General features: G+C 34.7%; 1 protein-coding gene across 1 annotated transcript in view; it reads left to right on the top strand.

Moving 5' to 3' along the window:
• Nucleotides 1–10,026: 10,026 nt before the first annotated feature.
• Nucleotides 10,027–19,517, top strand: part of LOC136817648 (uncharacterized) — a 13,866-nt gene continuing 4,375 nt past the window's right edge. Inside the window, exons 1-13 of the mRNA XM_067073970.1 lie at nt 10,027–10,120; nt 11,564–11,710; nt 12,231–12,387; nt 12,503–12,708; nt 13,646–13,783; nt 14,570–14,720; nt 14,967–15,673; nt 15,809–15,968; nt 16,284–16,594; nt 16,712–17,044; nt 18,067–18,238; nt 18,523–18,677; nt 19,087–19,479. Coding sequence (XP_066930071.1) covers nt 10,084–10,120; nt 11,564–11,710; nt 12,231–12,387; nt 12,503–12,708; nt 13,646–13,783; nt 14,570–14,720; nt 14,967–15,673; nt 15,809–15,968; nt 16,284–16,594; nt 16,712–17,044; nt 18,067–18,238; nt 18,523–18,677; nt 19,087–19,479 — 3,067 coding nt within the window. The 5' untranslated portion in view covers nt 10,027–10,083. The remainder of the gene's footprint in view (nt 10,121–11,563; nt 11,711–12,230; nt 12,388–12,502; nt 12,709–13,645; nt 13,784–14,569; nt 14,721–14,966; nt 15,674–15,808; nt 15,969–16,283; nt 16,595–16,711; nt 17,045–18,066; nt 18,239–18,522; nt 18,678–19,086; nt 19,480–19,517) is intronic.

The raw sequence follows: 19,517 nt of genomic DNA, 5'->3' as shown, positions 1-19,517 counted from the left end.
AATCAAACCAGAGCAACTCCAAGATTAGCTTGGTCTGGTTCCTGAAACACCAGAAGTACTTGGACTTGGATACGACATTGAAGTTTACACAAATAATTGAAGACCCATCAAAAATACCTTCACAAGATATGTTAAGGCTTACCTCGATGTAAAATTTGTCTTAACAAAAAATTTTTGAAATAAATAAAAATACCCTATATAGAAACCAATACTGGATATTCTATATTGGACATTCAAAAAGTATGAAAGCGCGAAAATGGCAAATTTTTGACTCCCCCTCCCCTTGTACGCTTTCGTACGCTTTATGTGTACCCCCCCCCTTCAGCGTCCGTACGCTTTTAGTACTACAACCCCTAACCAAGTCGAAACTTGAAACTCTTTAACAGTAGAATAAGTAGGTATCCAATTGGATGAAAAAAGTCTCAAGAAATTAAAAAAATCTATAAGATGAACAAAAATACCAAAGGAGAAATGAAAAATAACAATCGCAAAAACAATTTTTTGATGTGAAAATATTGCGTTTTTCTCTCAAAAAAGACAGTTTAGGAAACATTACGAGCGTACGCACTTCTCCTCAAGGACCCCCCCTCATACGCTTTCATACGCTTTTGGGAGTACCCCCCCCTCCCCCCTCTCGAGCGTACATACTTTTTGAATGGTCCCTATGGGAATAAAATCATCCTAATAAATTCTTTAGATACCTTAAGTGGATAAATTTTGGCGTGGATTTAATTTGGCGATTGGCCAAAATACGATTTTGGCAGGGATTAATTTGGCGATAGATCATTTCTTAAAATTGGCGAGGATTAATTTGGCGAATTGGAAAATTTTTCACTGAATGGGTGAAATTACTCAAAATATACTAAAACGTTTTGATTTTTTCACATAATTCTCTTTTTTGTTAAATTGGCGGGGTTTACTTGGCGAATTGCCTTTGGAAATTTTGGCGAGGATTATTGGCGAATTTTGGCTAATTCGCCAAATTTAATCCCCGCCCCCTTATCCACTTAAGGTTGTTTTAAAAATAGCAAAAAAAATAAGAAACTGAAACTCTAAAACATAGAAACCGTCTCTCCTAGGGCTTGGCAAAGCAAGGGTCATACTTATGATATCAATATAAACAGAAAAGTAGGGTAGATGAATTTAAAAACAAAAATACGCAACGTTTCAGTGTGATTAAAATTGCCCATTTTTTTAGACAAAACTTCATCAATCGTCCTGTGTAAGTTAAAACAAATCTCAACATTGTCATTAACAAATCTCAACAACTTTTGTAAAAAAATCTCACTTTTTTTATCAGTCATTTGCAACCTATTCATTAACATCAACTATTTCAAATTGTCTATTTTCAATAGTTGACACAATGTCCCACACTTGGCATACGAAAAAATGTTACTATAGCCTCCTGGACATATTCCCATACAAAAAATTAAGAGATCCGTTTTCATCATAGGTATCCCAACTGTAGCACCTCTGGATCAAACATAATTTCATTGACCTTGATATCTAAAACCATAAGTTACTGTTTGATTTTGCAAAAGTGAAGTGACTGAATGCTCTGCCATGTCTTGCAAAGCCCATTGGTTGGAATAACATTACCATCATTGTTCACATACTTAAGAAATTGACCTTCAATGAATCTTTCCACCGTGATATCTCTTTGTTTCCATTATGTTCCAAGCATCAGATTATTGTACTCCATACAGAGATACTCATTGGGCAATTCGTTTTTCATCTGAGCTGCAAAATTTGAAGCAAGTGCATTTAATTGTACAGACTTTTGGGCGGGGCATGGCATTTGGGTTTCTTCCAGTCTGTAAAGATTTTTCAACGATTCAGCAGTGTATTTCTAAGTACATATTCTTACCGTCAATGGTTATGTTTTGGCTCGGATGCGTGACGAAACCTCCGGATGCAAATGGTGTCTCTTCTACCTTAAATTTTACTACAGTTGGCTTGGACCATCCACTGTTTGTTATTTCAAAGTCACTTAATTCAACATTCAAGAATGAAGAATTTATTTTAATTATTGGCTTTCCTAATTTCAACATGGAGGATACCCCAAGACTTTTAGGTGGTGCCACCATTTTTGATTTTAAAATTTTAGGTGGTGGTGCACTTTTCAATATTTTCGGCAATTTAGTGCTGGTAGAGAAGTTGTGAGAGGGGCCAATCATCTTGTTAGTAGTAGATTGAGTAGTAGTGGTAGTGCTATGGCGAGTACTTTCATATTCATTATTTCCATTGCGGCAGGTACAAAATGCATAAAACAATGCATATTGCATAATGCATAATAGTAATGTGTAATTTGCAGAACGCTTTTATATTTTCTAAAACTCTCCTTTGTAGAGGCTAAAACAAAACATTCGAATCATAACAACAAAGGGTTTTCCGTCAGCATGAATAATAAGAAGATGCAACAGATCAGAAAGGTTTTCCCCTCAGAAAGACTTTCCCCTTTCTTCTTTCTCAAAAAAAAAAGGTAAACATATAAACATTCGAATGTACATATATTTGCAGTCTATTTTCTTTGATCTAGCTTTCGCATGACGCTCTTTAATTTATATTGGCTTATCTAACAAAAAACATGTTTAATGCTTTGTAAGAAGGAAAACCCGTTGAAATTTATTAGTAATTGTTCGAAAAGATCTCTGAGAAAACCCAGAATAAAGAACTTGCTACAAAATTTATATTTCTGAGTGAGAAAAGTAATATACGGATGAGATATTTTCGTGTTTTTTCTACACTATACTACATTCTGTAAAATACAACTATGAAAATCAAAATGGCGACAAGCATTTTCAGTGGTTCATGGATTCTCTTCATCATCTAAAATTCAAATTTACAGCTTCCTACCCTTTATTTTCTGGTAGAAAATGGTATATTGGTTTTGTTGAAAGTATTATCTTTCAAATTCTCTTTATTATAGCCTCTAAAATTGACATTTTTCAAATATTATGCATTATGCATTATGCAATATGCATTATGTTTTATGCATTTTGGACCTCCCGATTTCCATTGGCATTGGATCGGTCTTGGATTTTTATGAACCTGACATGGGCAAGTTTTTCCTCTAAATGGCTCAACTTTTCACACGACGGACCAAGATCAGATGTTAAAAGATCACATGTCATACCAGGTGGCAAGACTTTTTCAGACTTGTGTCTGAAATGTTTATTACATGCCTCTTTGATGGTTTCTAATGTAATCTCATCGAATTCAAAGTTGACGTACTCTTGAGATGTTAATCTTGGATATTTCTTGAGAGCACCTGCTGGGTCTGTGGCATGTAATATGCATTTAAATTCACCATGTTTTAAAATAGTCTCTTCAAGTGGAATAATAATCGCAGCTGGTGTTGTTTTATCCTTGCTTGATTTGCCATTTCTCGAGGTTCGCTTCACCTTCACTTTCCCTGCATGCTCTTTCCAATCTGTTTTCTTATCAAAAGTTTCTTGCTTCCTTTTAGACATTTTCAATCAACAGCTTTTTCTTTTGTCTTTGAATGACTAGAATTTTGTTTTGTGTAAAATAAATTTTCTTTTCATTCCGCGCTTATTTTTCTTCTTCACAATCCCATTAACAACCATCGTCAATAAAAGTCATTACCTGAAAGAGCAGTTGGCAGTCATCCAGCAGAAAGACATTTTTGGCGGCTCTCGGCCACAACGGATTTTTTTCTCATTTTTATTTCAATTTTGTTTTGAAAAAAGAAATTATTTTTTTTGGCAGTTCTCGGCCTAGAGAAGCATTTTATTTTGAATTAAAAAAGCATTTTTATATCTAAAGTGCATTTTATATTCATTTTTATTTTTAATTATCATAATTTTTTGGATGGCAGCTCTCGGCCACCATACACCACTTGGAACTAGTCTGTCTTTCCAATCCACTCTCCCGCGACAATTTCTATTTTTTATAAGAACTCTTTATTATAAGCACCATTCCCGCGTTCCTGTGTCCAAGGAAAGACAGACGCTTGCTAGTCTACAATTTGAGCGGATAAAGATCATGGTCAACCTGAGCAGATTCTCTTATGGAGTCATGTCCCTAAGAGGGAATACGCGGTTTTCTTTAGAGCTTACAAAACCCCTCATGAATTTCCCTGTCTAAGTCTAATTCATATCTTAACATCGTATCTTACCACATCCCTGTTTACTTTCAGAAGCAGCCAACGAGCCCATTTCCCCGAAATATCTGTTTCCCTTTTCCAGGAGAGAGCCTTTTTTGAAAAATGGGGAAACAGATCCAATTTTCTAGGAAAGACCTTTTCCTTAAAACTATCTGTTTCCCCGCTCCAGCTGATGACGTCATCAGAGAGAAACAGATCAATATTTCTAGGAGATGACATAATAAATTGGGAAACAGATATCTGTTTCCAAAAAAGATGATATTGCATTGGAAACAGATTGAACTTTATGGGGGAAACAGATGAAAATTTCCAGGAGAGGGGAACAGATATCCTATTTGGGAAAACAGATCAAAATTTTAATTCTGAAATATTCGGCCAACAGATCAAATTTTCCAGGAAGGCTATGTCTGGGAAACAGATATTTAAAAAAGGTCCTCGTTGGATGCTTTCGTACTTTGCATCTTATTAACACTCTACTATTGTCTCAGTTTCAATCAAAATATTTGATGCAACCCAGTTCCATTTGTCTAAAGATTTATCCCATTTTGCTCCTGTCGAAGTTACCTCAATACTTCTATATTACACTCTAAAGACCCCTGTTTAAGTCTGCCTCATAACCCTTCTCCAATTTTACCTCTACAAACATCCCTGTCTCGGTTTACTTACTTCAATAGAAAAATAATAATTTTTGCGTTTACCTTGTATCATAAAAATATCCTTGTCTTTGTTTACCAATGGTTTACACTTTTTTTTTTTATAAGAACAATTTTATAAGAACAATGAGGCTCAAAAATGCCAAAAAATAAGAACAATTTAAGAACAATCCTGAGCCTGGAGTTGCTGAGTTTTAGGTAAAATAAGGGCCAAATTAATGAAATTAGGGTTCAAACCCAAAAATACCCCCAAATTTGCCCTAAAAATAAGAACAGGATAAGAACAATTTGAGGCTCGAAGTGCCAAAAAAATAAGAACAGCCGAGCCTCAACAAAAATTTACTGGTTCTTATAAAAAAAAAAGTGTATTGACTTGACAATGCTACTGTGTCGAGTAGCAGAATTTGAGAGCGTCAACTGTACACTCAAACGCTGGTAAAACTTTGCTCGTTTATAAGAGGAACCTCTGAAACTTTAATTCTATTCTCTTCATTCTCCTCTTTGTCAGAACCCAACACTCTAGGTATATGACAAACACTAATGTTTAACAGAGGGCTTCATTTTTGAAACCCGTCTTGAAGATAAAGTTTGAAGAAAACAGTTCGGAAAATACCGAAATACCAAAGTTTTACAAGTAAATACCGAAATACCGAAGCATTTTTTGGCAATTTACCGTCACCGGCAGCATTTCAAATACCGGAATACCGTTTTTTTTTCTTAAAATACCGAAATACCGGACAGAAAAAAGGCCGATACCATGTCACCTTAAACCTCGAAACACCCCTCTTTGAAAGGCTAATAAAGTGTGTTGCCCCATTGTTGTTCCATATCAATACCAAAGTTTGATATTGGTTGATCGACAAAAGGCTGTTTTTTGTCGTTTTTTACTACTTTATAGAGTCAACCAGCAATAAACTTTTTTTGATATCTTTTGATTGAATGAATATTTTGAAAGATTTTTTCACAGTGATGATGATCTAGGATTGAAGAATCACTCCTGTGAAAATTTTCTACAAGAACTTTACTTTTTTCTTCTTCTAAAAAATTATTTTCATTTTTCATTTTTTTTCCAAATATTTTACTTGATAATATTCCACTCACAATTATCTTTTTAATGCACAGAACCACTATCTAATTCGAATTTTATCAAAAGATATAGCCATTTTTGTTTCAGCTGCAAATTATTTTGAGGCAGACTTTAAATTCGTAACACATAAGCTCCAAAAAACATTAGTCTTCTTTATAAGGAATATAATCAAAAGGAGTCTCGAATCTTTTTGGAGCCTTTGAACCTTCATTGTAAAATCAAATTGATTAAGAAAAGATAAGTCGATTTTAGTTTAGATTTCTAATTGTTATCAAACATACAGTGTGTTTCCTATTCACAAAAGGAAATGTAATTATAAAGGAATAGCCGTTGACGTTGACGTCTGATCTTCACAAACAATTTCCATGGTGATCATATCCCTTGAGACATTAAATAGTTTTTTAATAAAATCCACCGGGAGTTAATCATTTCAAAACGAGGCAAGTGATGTTCGTGACTCGGTTCGTGACGCAATTTATGAAAAGCTCTATTATATAGATGTATACGAGGTCAGCGTAAGCAACTTTTCGTTCGAAGACGGTAATTATTTTGACCAGTTGAGTAACACGTTTTTTTTATATAAGGAACCTTAATTTGGCTCCATACCTGGAGTTCCTTATTTTTCCAGAGAATTTCAGTCTCAAATTTCCTTATCCAGTTCTTTATTTACTTAGCTGCTAAGATAAGATTTGTTAATTATGTAACTCATGTATAATTATTATAACAATGGACTAATTAGTACAGAAAAGACGTTTATTGAGATTGAATGTTGTTTTGTCAATATTTTGTCATCTTTTTTGTTTAGGGTTTTGGTAGTTTTGTAAATGTAAACGCGTGCAAGTTCAAGTTTAACTCTCTGTTCCTTGGACTTGTTTTTTTATTCTCAGCCTGAGCAATTCCTTAACAACTTCTTCTTTTTCAGACCATTTTCAGACTAAAATTCCTTATAAACGTGTTCCTTATAAAACAAGACGTGTACAAGCCCAGCTGGCGCACAACGTTGTTTTAACGTCCATCTAATGTTCACAACGTCCATATAACGTTAGATGAACATTGAAACAACGTCTTGTGCCAGCTGGGAGTACAAGATATCTGTCTTTTCATCAAGAGGGGGGTTAATAAAAAATGAACAAACCAATGACTTATTATGATTTCTGTCTAGAATGACAAAACCCGGTTGATAATCGCCTTTTATTTTTTGTTTTTCAGTTTTCAAGACATTTTACTCTCGCTTGTGATTTACTGGTACACGAACTGAAAAGCGAGTTACGTGTCGTTATACGCAAGATCTTCTTGAGGTTTGGTCAAGTACACTCGGTTAGCTAATAACAAAGAGATTGAAATAAAGATTGCTGTGTCTGGTTTGTATTGCTTTTTTACATATTTCACCTGTGGTATATTTGCTTTGGCTCCAACTATCATTGATGTTGATAATCTTTTTGAATCTATGGGTAATTTGATGATTGAATTCGATTCTATCCATCCAAATACTCATGCTTTCAATTATTGTTGATAAATATAAAGGAAGCTTTTCATGGACTTGACTTTGTTTGTTATACAGGGTGTCCCTAATTAAAGTATCGAGTTTGGACATGCGATTGAGTAGAAAAGTTTGTGTGTGTTATCGCTAAAATATAAAAACGTTCTCCATCACACAGGCTTATTACAAAAGGTAGTTACAACGTATAAATTAATCGTAATGACAAAGAAAAAAGAGGGAGAGCTTAAAATACAATTTTGTGAACACGCACATAAAACTTTCTACTCATAGTTGTGTTTCGACTCGATACTTTAATTAGGGACACCCTGTAATGGAAACAATGCAAAATATAGATTATCTTTCCCTCTTCTTGGTGGTTAAAACTCCTACGCAAGTCAAAAGCTCATTTAATTTTACTCCTACAAACTACACATGACAATTATAATACAATTCTTTGATGATTGATAATGATTAGTGAAAGGTTCAAATTATGAAACACAAGAATTACGCAAAATGGATATAATTAATAGTTTTTTCCTCGAAAATTTAAATGAATTTCTGTTAACATTTTTAAAAATAGATTTAGTAATTTTTGCCTTACGTTTCGTTTGATTTGAGGTCTCTGTGAAAACTCTGAGATGTAAAATATAATCGATTCCCTTGTCCACATTTTATCGCTCAAGAATTTATTAATGTTCTTCGCTTTTTTTTAGGTATTTCTCCTTGAACATGAAAAAGTTTGAAAAAAGGATTCAGTTAACAACGAAATACCGAGTGATTGCAAGTCGTAAGATGACGTTAATTTAGCTAATGGAAAATTGAATTAATGATTTTGCCCGCATAGGAAACAAAAATTTTTTTTTTAGTTTTTAAAAGACTACGTACGTATCCTTTATATGGTAAAATTAGAAGGGAAATCTGTCTATCAGGAAGAAATATTCTTTTTTTAGGAATCAGCAATTTTTTTCAGGTTTTGGCTTAGTTGTTCTTATTCTTTTGACATTTTATCCTCAAATTATTCTTATCCTGCTCTTATTTAGTACAACATTGAGTAATTTTAGTCTTTGTACCTTATTTTAACTACTTTGATCCTCAATTTGCAAACTTCAGCTTTCGGTCTCAAATTAGTCTTGAAAAGCATGCTATGATTTCTTCTTTTATATACTTATGGTGAAATCTGTCTCACAGCTCGAACGCGTCCTGTATGTAACGGATTCCACGGCACACAACGTTGTTTCAACGCTTATTTAACATTCACAACGCCCATATAACCTTAGATGAACGTTGAAACAACGTTGTATGTCAGCTGGGATTAGTATTGAAATAAAACACATTAACTTCATTCGACAGTAGTATATGTATCGGATTATAAAATTACAGGAGGGGTCTCTTGTTTACTTGGAGCCTCGTTGCATGTTCTAATAAAAATGAGTTTATTAACAGTATAGTAAGTATTATCAATTTAGCACAAGCTAAAGGGTTTTTTTGACTCTAGTTAAATCAAGCACATAACTGTAATTTGCTCTTTTCGATAATAAATTTTTAACTACACATTTTTACCTCATTTTTCTATGCTATGGACGTCATTTTTAACGAACAACTTGGTTATGAGAAACAAAAATCAAAACCAACCGCTAATGAGCCTCTCAAATTAATTGGTATAGCGAGCGAAAGAAACTTAATTTAAAAATTCTCGTTAACGAATACCTAAAATTCATGATACGTGGCAACGGACTCAACAGCTGATTGGTTGTAAGTGATGTAAATGCAAATTCATTCAATACGTCACTTGCAACTAATTAGTTGCTTGGTCCGTGGAAGACATTACATTACTGCATATCATGAATCTTATAGGCCCCGTGTCGTCCTTTAAAATTAAGTGACGTTCTATTTTCGCACATGATATATTCATTATATGCACCATTGCAATGTCTTCTGACAATATTTATCATGAACCCAACAGCTGATTGGTTGTAAGTGACGAAAAACCAGTCAATACGTAACTTTCAACCAATCAGCTGTTGATTCCGTGTAAGACATTACAATGCTGCATATCATGAATACTAGGCCCCGTGTCGTCCTTTAAAATTAAGTGACGTTCTATTTTCGCACATTATATATTCATGATATGCACCATTACAATGTCTTTTGACAATTTATTATGAACCCAACAGCTGATTGGTTGTAAGTGACGAAAAACCAGTCAATACGTAACTTTCAACCAATCAGCTGTTGATTCCGTGGAAGACATTACAATGCTGCATATCATGAATCTTATAGGCTCCGTGTCGTCCTTTAAAATTAAGTGACGTTCTATTTTAGCACATGATGTTTACTTTGGTTGATGATCATGTCTCGATTGATTCTTCCAAGCTTGGCCTCATTTGAAAGGCGAATACTATATGATTAGATAGTATTAGTTATTGAGAAAACGAACAACTTGGTTATAAAAAAGACAAAAAAATCAAAACCAACCGCTAATAATGAGCTACTCAAATTAATTGGTATAGCGAAAGAAACTAAATTCAGAAATCTCGTTAACAAATACCTTTCCAAATCCCATTGCCAAATACTTTTCTATAATTACGAAATTCTATGAAAAATCTCTTGGAAATCTGTAGTATAAATACGTTTAAATTGGCGTGGTAAAATTAATTGAAAGATCTCTAATCAGCAGTGTCATTGCTCTTGGATTTTGACAGAAGTCAGGCGATTTTTCTTCAATCTAACTATCATGATATCTTATGTTTTAGCTGTTTTTGGACTTACAGGTAAAATTTATTTCAAGTTATATACACGTTTTGTTATAATAACATCCAAAAGCATTCGAGTAATATCAACTTTTTTAGTTTTAAGCCTAAAAATGTCTTAGAATGTTCTTTTTTTCACCATTTGTCAGTTTTTAAGCGATTTCCTAAGGAATTTGATGTTTAAGAGTCCATTAAGACTTAAAATATTCTTAAGTTGTTCTTATATAGTTTCCTCTTATAAAAAACGTGTAGTCTTTGATTTGAAAACTGCTTGTTTGAAACATCTTCACTTTTTCACATCACCTTGCTGGCACAACGTTTTTTCGACGTTTATCTAACGTTGCCAACGTCCATATAACGTTAGATGAACACGTTGAAACAACGTTTTGTGCCTGCTGGGTAACAACTCTTAAGTTAGTTCAAGAAGAATGATTGTCCGTTCAATGTGATACATTGCTCTTGGAGGAGTATGATAAAAAGGAATACCTGGCTGGAACGATTATTTTGAGCGGATCATTTTAAGGCTTTTATTTAAAAAAAATGAAGATGAATTTTTTTCTACTGGACTAAAACTGAATTTGAGGAGGATGTGGAGGAGTGTAATTCTTTTGTCCCAAGAAATATATAAAAAAATCTAAATAAACAAACATACTCAAATTTGAAAAGTGTAAATTCAAGTTCGTAGCATTTTTGTCATTCCGGTATTTTAAAGCCTGCAAAGCCTTTTATTGTTCTCAACTTGTTCTTAAAATGTTTTGGCTATCGAAGCCTGTTCTTATATAGTTAGGTCTTATAAAAAACGTGTATCGTTCTAACTAGGTATTACTTTCCTTTTATTTTTCCTGTGAAGAGCAATGTACCAAAAAGTGTCAATTTTTTTGGATTCAATTTTTTTGGATTGAAACTGGTAAATTTCAAGAAAAACATCATTACTCTTTGGTTCGATATCATGAAAAGTGCACCTGTTCATACTTTTTTAACACCCCCTTCTCACAGACCCGGTAGAATTTTTTCAGCCAGTGGGAGTAAAAATAACGGATTAAAACTCGTTGGGGATCGATATTCCCTTATTTTTTAAGACCGGGGATTTAAATTCTTTTGTTTTCAAGTCAGAAAATTCAGTGGGGATGGTAAAAATAACATAATATTTTGCGGTGAGGATAGGTTTATTTGATTATTTTTAGTGGGGACGAAAATTGGGGTATAATTTTCCAGCGGGGACGATATTTTGGCCAATTTTTCCAGTGGGTCTGTGAGAAGGGGGTGTTTTTTATGAGCCAATAAATTTTGGCTGAGGCTCGACTGCTCTTATTTTTTCGTGATTCCCAGACTTAAATGCTCTGAAATGTCATTGAAAAATTAGATTAGTTTGCTAGATTGTTTTTAATTCGTTTATAAATTTATTTTGACCAAAATTGAGGCCTCATATTCTTATAAAAGATTGTATATTTCAAATTATTTTAGTGGTAACTGGAGTCTCAACAACAACAACAGTCAACCATGAGGTGTCAACGAAGACTGTCATCACTTCAACCATCACTAATCGAACCACATCTATACAAACTATCACTTCGTCAGATAATCAACCAAATGAAATTATTTCAAGTTCAGGTATCTATCAGTGCATTCCGTGTCAAAGACCAGTTGCCTCCCCCTGCCCCACTGGAAAATTCGGTCTCCAAAAACCGTGCTTTACAGGATTATTAAGCTGTAAGCAATAGAACTTCTATCAACAGAAATTTTCATCAGCGTTACATACCAGATGGCTCAAAAAAAGTGTTGGTTTGATGTAAAACCCCTTTTACTTTCATTGATTCACCTAAGATTGATATAGTCTCTAATGCTTAGAACCTTTATAAGGGATCGTGGTCGTGGTCGGTCATGTATTATATTATCACAATGGTGTGACATCGATGAACGATGCCATGTACATCAGAACCGAGTTCTTGTACTGGAAATTGTATTTGTGCTAGCCTTTGTTATATTTTTTATGTATTCTCAAGAATTTTTTTTAGCTCAAACTTTTCTGAGGTATTATTGATACAAACCATTTGCCTCGATGTAAGGAAAATAGTCTGGCATGAAAGCCAAAACTATTTAGTTTAGAACATGGTTAAATTCTAATTCAAAGGTGATCTTGTGGTATTCAACAATTCCACTTACTTCTTTGGAACATCACTGGAAAATTGGTATGATGCAGAAAAAGATTGTATTTCACATGGTGGACATCTTACAAGTATTCACTCGCATGAAGAAAACGAATTTCTACTAAATGAAACGACTACAAGGTTAATTTTATTTTATTTTAGTTATGATTTTATTTTAGAAATTTTTTAATGGGCTGAGAAGTTCGAGGCTATGTAATTTCCATTGACAACAAATTAAGTTTTACTCAATTTTCAGAAATATTGGCTCTTACTGGGTCGGTGGAGAGAGAAAAGGCAACGAATTTTTATGGTCAGATGGGACGGAGAGAGACTATCATTTTTGGTCAAAATCAGAGCCTAACAATTTTTGTGGGGTTGAAAATTGTGCTGAGATAAGATTTCGACGGATGGGTAATGATGCAAGTTGCAACAAAAAGCGGTCCTATGTTTGTAAAATCAACAGTGAGTTTGTTTATTTTTATATCACACAAAACTTTAAAACATATCACAACAAGCCTAGATTTCACTCTCTAAAAAATAACTGAACTTATGGCCTTCTTTCTAACTGGACTTTTTCAGCTTGAAAGAATGGAACCTGAAATTTCCATCAAAATAAGAACTTTTCCTACGTCATTTACGTCTCCTTCATTCTATCCTCACTGACTAGAAAAATATTACGATCTTTCTACCCATAGAGGTATAAAGGAAAAATGTGTCGGTAATTGGTCGTTAAAGTCTTTTGATTTCTTTTATCGACCACCGGAGGCGGTTTCTTTCATAGTGGTACGCTAATCTCGTTTTGCCTCATTACTTTGTCTACCATTTACTTTAAGCAACAGAGTTCACCTTAAAGGGACATAAAAGTAGTAAAATGTGAACATTGCGCGAACCACGTGTCATTAAAGAAAACAATTAAAATCACGTGTCCAAAACAAACTTGTAAAACAATTGAACTATCAAAATTAGCCAAATTTGGTTTGATTTTTTACTTTGACATGGGACATTTGTTTTGATTTTGTATCCGCTGCATACAGTTTGTTTACAAATTTCGCAAGTACTGTTATGTCCCTTTAAAGAAAACATTGATCGAAAACTGGTCTCAACTAATTTCTAAAGTTTCAATGAGCCAATAAGATTTCACCAATGGATAAAAGAGCTCATTAAAAATGCACGATATATGAGATTATGAGCATACATACATCGTAACTTTTTTAATCGTAGGGCGAGCTTGGTTACATTAGCATTCCTCTCCTGTTTCTTTATATCTCTATATGGTCCATCTAAGATAAGTCCACCTTTAAAAGCCTTTGTTATACATCTAAGAAGTTTAATTTTACTTATGCGTAGTAATTGAGTAAAAAAAGTTGTAAATAAATATTTTACCATTTCAAAATTACAGAAACAAACATGAAAGCGTTATCAATCGTAAACATAGCAACCGTTACCAAGGCAACCTCAGATAACATTGTCACCTTGACGACAACATCAACTACTGTATCAACACAGATTTACCCCGAAAGTTTCTTTTCAGAAACAAGTAAGTTTCCTGTAGCCTTGCCCATGTGCGTTAGTATTTCCAGGGAAGGGGGGGGGCACTCGATTCAAAACGACCATACGTGCGGCTCAAATTAGGCCTTTGAAATAGGACCCTTACAAAGATGAGAAAATTTTGCAAAATTTGTGCAAATTTGAGCGAAAAATCGCACACGGTGCATTTTCTTGCAAACTTTTTACCATTTTCAGGCAAAATATGGTCAGATTTTCGAAATTTTACACCCTTAAAGTGTAATTTTTCTCATCTTTGCTCATTTTGACCCTTACGGTGCACTTTGGAAAGCTTGGAAAATATACCCTTAAGGGCTGCACGTATGGTAGGTCATTTACCTTGGGTGGTCCCCCCCCCTGGAAATTTCCTACATATGCATTGAGAAAGCCTAGACGATCCGGCGATTTTCAAGCTTTATTGAAAGATCAATCTTAAAAACTGATTTTCTTCTACAAAAATCGTTTCGCTCTTTTTCCCTCAAATAATTTGACACCCCTGCTTCAGTGACCCGGTGACATTTTAAAACGCACCGAGGTGACTATGAAAATAGTAAAATTTTACCCGGTCTGGAATTTATTACCAGGTTGACCTATATGATGTAATTAATGATCGGGGTATTACCATAAATTTCTAATTACCGAGGAGCAGAATTTTGATTGATTTTGACGGGGTTTATTGTTATTCCAATGGACCTTAAAATTAAGCCATTTTTTGAAATGTTCTCACCGGTTCATCCACTGGAGCGGGTCATTGATACAGGGGTGTTTTATACTACAGGTGGAATACAAAACAAAGTGACTTACTTCTTTGGAAAATCACAGAAAAATTGGTATGATGCAGAAAAAGATTGTATTTCACGTGGTGGACATCTTACAAGTATTCACTCGCATGAAGAAAACGAATTTCTGAAAAAAGAATCGAAATCGAGGTATAACTTCATTCCTCATATTATTTATCTCCTTTTATTTCACCAGATCTTCATCAGAAAATGTGGTTTTATCAAGAACAATTCAACGAAAAACAATAATTCCGTATTATTAACCCGAATATATAGTATGGCTTGATTTCATATTAATCGCTACGGTTCCCGTGGATTTATCTAATTTAATCGATTTTAATATTTTATGTCGATTTTATTTTTATTCTTAAAAAATCTCCCACTTCCTTCTTTTAGAGGCTATTTATCCTATGTCTGGATTGGTGGCGGTCAACAGAAGGATAACGCCTGGTCATGGATAAATAACTCAACAAAGAACTTTTCTCTCGTTAACACCTGCCAGAAACCAAAAGCAAGCAGCAACAAATGTTTTTCAATGTATCATAGAAGTTTCTATTGGGGGCGTATTCCTTGTGCAACTGCTGTATCGTTTTATATCTGTAAATTGGACGTTAGTAACTGGGCTCAATTGCCACAAATGGTAACCACCAACCCTACAACAGAACCTTTATCGACAATTTCAACCATTCAAACCTCTCTGTCACCAAATGTTACTGATCAGCCGACAACTACAATCTTACCAATGACAACTGAACCTGCAACAAAAGCAACAGAAAGCGCAACAACAACACTCGAACCTTCAACAAATGCAGCAGATAACTCAATGACAACAACTGAACCTGCAACAAAAAGAACAGAAAACGCAACAACAACAATTAAACCTTCAACAAATGCAACAGATAACGGGACAACGACAGTTAAACTTTCAACAAATGCAACAGATAACGCGACAACAACAATTAAACCTTTAACAAATGCAACAGATAACGCGACAACAACAATTAAACCTTTAACAAATGCAACAGAAAACGCGACAACAACAATCGAACCTTCGACAAATGCAACAGATAACGCGACAACGACAATCGAACCTAACAATCAAGGTAAAGCTTTTTTTCTGCTAAATAGACTCAGTAAATCATTATCTGACTTCATCCTTGTAACTGTGAATGAATAGATTTCCCTTCCTGGTCTGAGCAACTTGTATAGATTTGTTTACTTATTTTCTCGTTTCCTAGAGTATCAATCAGTACCATTCGAAAATGCTAGATATATTTTCATTGAAGTTCCTTTTAAATGGATGGATGCAGAAGATGACTGCGTTTCACGTGGTGGACACTTAGCAAGCATTCATTCTAAAGAAGAGAATGATTTTATTACAGATGAAATTTTAAAGAGGTTAGCTGACCTTTGAGTTGATAATGAAAACATTTCCACTTAGATTGGTCTATGACGATTGATTCTGAGTTTGTTGCTTGAATCTCTCAAAGATTCCATTTGATTTTGGGATTCTTTGATGTACGCTATTTTTGAAGACTTGCTTGACCAGTCGACTTATCAGCTAAGCTTCTTTTTACTGTTTACAACAAGATTAACTCGTCCTCCTTCATCTATTCTATCTATCCCATCCGTTGTCTTCCAGGTGTTCTTTTAGCGTTAATTCAATTGTTTATGTCTGGAAAGTTTATCTCACTTGTTATATATTTGTTATAGGGAAAAATGGTACTGGTGGTTCGGTGGAGTGCCCAAAAACAATACTTTTGTATGGTCTGATGGAACAAAGATGGAATACACCTCGTGGTCTAATGATCGACTGCAGGATGATTCTTTGACATTTCGTGATCATTGCGCTTACCGACGTGGATTTATCGGTGTATGGGCGACGACTTTTTGCCACCATCAACTTCCATATTTATGCAAAATCAAAGATGTAGAAACTTTATCAACTACGTTACCACCCAAAACAAACGTCACGTTAAAACACACGACAATGTCAGTTGCAACTAGCTCAAAGGAAACTCCAGGTGATTTTGTTATCCCTAAGTTTTAGCAGGGTGTCTATGTTGGGTTTTAGAAGTCATCATTCTTGTACACTCTTATTTTCATTTAAAATCTATTCTTATGTTGCTACTTTTTTATAGAATTAGATGTCCGATCAACATTCAAAAAACATCCACAAAGCAAATATAGTTTTAAAACAGGAGGAGCTTTTGAAATTAAGGGATGTGTGTTACAGACAAACATTGCACTGACAGAACCTTACCAAATCTTCTATTTGTTCAACTCGATCGAGAAGATCCTAATAACTCTACCAGTATCTCCGGTTCAAATATCTGCTTCATTATCAGACCTTGTATTTCCACCATATCAAAGAAACACTAGTAGTTATGAAGATCAAGGATTTTATCAATGTGGATTCACTGTAGGAAATAGATCAACGATCCTTTCGAATAGCACCGATGTTCAATTTGCTGGTAATGTTAAACCTGAAGGCCACTTATGGCTTAAATCATTTTACTTGAGCCCGGTTAATGAGTACTTGGGCAAAAAGGGGTACGGGGATGTGCCGCCGGTCAGGGTACCTTTTAAATATCAGTCCTATTCAGGATCACTTTTTTCAAAAAAACGAGTCCCAGGTAGGGTCCATTCTTCGATTTTAAGCGGCACACCCCCGTCGGTCAGCAAGGGTAGTACCCCTATAACCCCCTCCCCGCGGGTTTACTGAACTTAGCGTCATCAAGAATTTTCAAAGGCAAAGTTCAGGCAGAAGTTGATTCTAATGTTCCGTTGTAGGAGAATGACCAGCGTTTTTATCTTGGAATTGTAATGTTTGATTCCCATCACGGCTAGGCTATCTTTCACAGTTGCTCTAAATCATATTAAGTTTAAATCAGTCATTCCATAAAGTAATAAGAAAAACAACAAGTTTAATTTTCTTTTTCAGCAAAAGCTTTTCGGTAAAACCATCTTCAGTACTAGATGTTTAAAAAGTGTTTTTGCTGAAAATGAAAATAAAACTTGCTGTTTTTCTAAATTATATATTCGACATAAATATTCCTTTTTGACGTTTTTGATGTAAAATATTGACTAGTTCAATACTACACCCTCTTCTCACAGAACCGGTGGGATTTTATCAGCTAGTGGGGGTAAAAATAACGGACCAAAACTCGATGATGATTGATATTCCCATATTTTTTATGGCTGGGGATTTGAATTCCATTGTTTTCTAGTCAGAAAATTCGGTGGGGATGGAAAAAGTAGCACAATATTTTACAGTGAGGATTTGTTTATCTGATTATTTTCAGTGGGGACAAAAAATTGAGTATGATTTTCCACTGGGGACGATATTTTGGCCAATTTTTCCAGTGGGAAGGGCTGCCAGTGGGTCTGTGAGAAAGGGGCTTTATACTACAGTTCTATTGTATTCTTCAACTTACTGTTAACTATGTTATCTGTTAGAGTACTTAAAAATTATTTCTTTTTTTCAAATTTTAAGATGTTGCTTCTGCTAAAATGAATGTTCGATTAGATCAAGAATGGAACGAAAATCTGAAAAATACTTCATCTGAAAATTTCAAAGCGCTTGAAAAAGAATTTATCGATGACGTGATGAAAATGTTACCTGTGGAAAATGGAGTTAAACCAATGGTTAGAATCATAGGTTTCAGGTAATTAACAATCTATCAATTTTGATTGCCTTACCCTTGTAATAAATATTTGTTTTTGGAATGAAGGTCCCTTGCAACAATGACTTGCATCAACGAAACAAGTCCCAAACATTGGTTTACCCAAAAAGACCCATTGCATACCGATTCTAGAACGAAATCTCCACTAAATGACCTTGTTCTTTTCAAAAAATAGACAGAATTTGACTCCCTTTCGGAAACGACAACCCTATTGAGTCTCAAATAATTTTCTGTTTTTAATCACGATATTGTTTCTCTACCCATAGAAAGGGCAGTGTAATTGCAGATGTCCAAATCCTATATCCAAACGTCACTCAAACATCTCGAAGACAGAAATGCAAAGAGTTGGAGAAGGTTCTGGAAGATGAAGTGAAAAAATCACTAACTTTCAAAGTGACAAATGTTGATGTCAGTTCCTTAGGTGAGAATGGATTCGAGCTTTAAAAGCATCTTATCTTTTCAATATCTGCTATTCACATCTGTCAGTCTTCTCAGACTTCAAATTCAGGTTACTCTAGACGAAACCTTTTGTCTCTTGGCAATATACAATTGTATTCAATTTCGTTTGCTTCAGAGGGGGGGGGGTGTACCGACTCAGTGAACTGACCCATAACTGATGGGGTGGTGTATTTTTCAGGCTAGATTTGAGTTAGTACAGTGTACTAAAAGGGTGATATCAAAGCACTGGCTGCCGATAAAAATACTAAAAAGGGTTTACTTTTTTTGGGAAAAAATCTAAAATTAACCTATGGGTTAGTACACTGAGTTGGTGCCCCCCCCCTTCTTTGCTTAAGAATGTTGATAAAATATATTTAAACTTTTGATCATAGATTGCTGTCCTGAAAACAAAATAGGCGAAGAACCTTTTAAAGGTGTGGACCAACTCAACGAAACTCTGGTTTTCCAAACAATTACCAACAACTGCACATATAAACAATCCGCATCCAATGAACGACAATGTCATGGCAACATGAAAGATGGACCCAGATGGTCAAACGTCAATCTACAAAACTGCCCTGCTAAATCACCGATAACCAACTCATTGATCAGCTTGAGCTTAACAAAGATTTGTACCCCAACAACATTCATTGATTGCCAGACACCGGTCGAAGTCAGTGGAAATCTTTCACAATTGATCAACCAAACTGACTCCATTACTACCAGACAAGATTTGGAATATATCAGTATAGTTTTTTGCAGAATCTGGCACTTCATCCAACGGCGTTTCTTCTTGAAAATGCTGATGATGCAAAAACGGTTC

This window comes from Clytia hemisphaerica, unplaced genomic scaffold (genome assembly GCF_902728285.1).
Source record: "Clytia hemisphaerica strain Z4C2 unplaced genomic scaffold, Clytia hemisphaerica genome assembly, whole genome shotgun sequence".
NCBI classification, from domain to species: Eukaryota; Metazoa; Cnidaria; class Hydrozoa; order Leptothecata; family Clytiidae; genus Clytia; species Clytia hemisphaerica.
The sequence above is the reverse complement of the archived record's forward strand: the minus strand, read 5'-3'. Positions and strand labels throughout refer to the sequence as shown.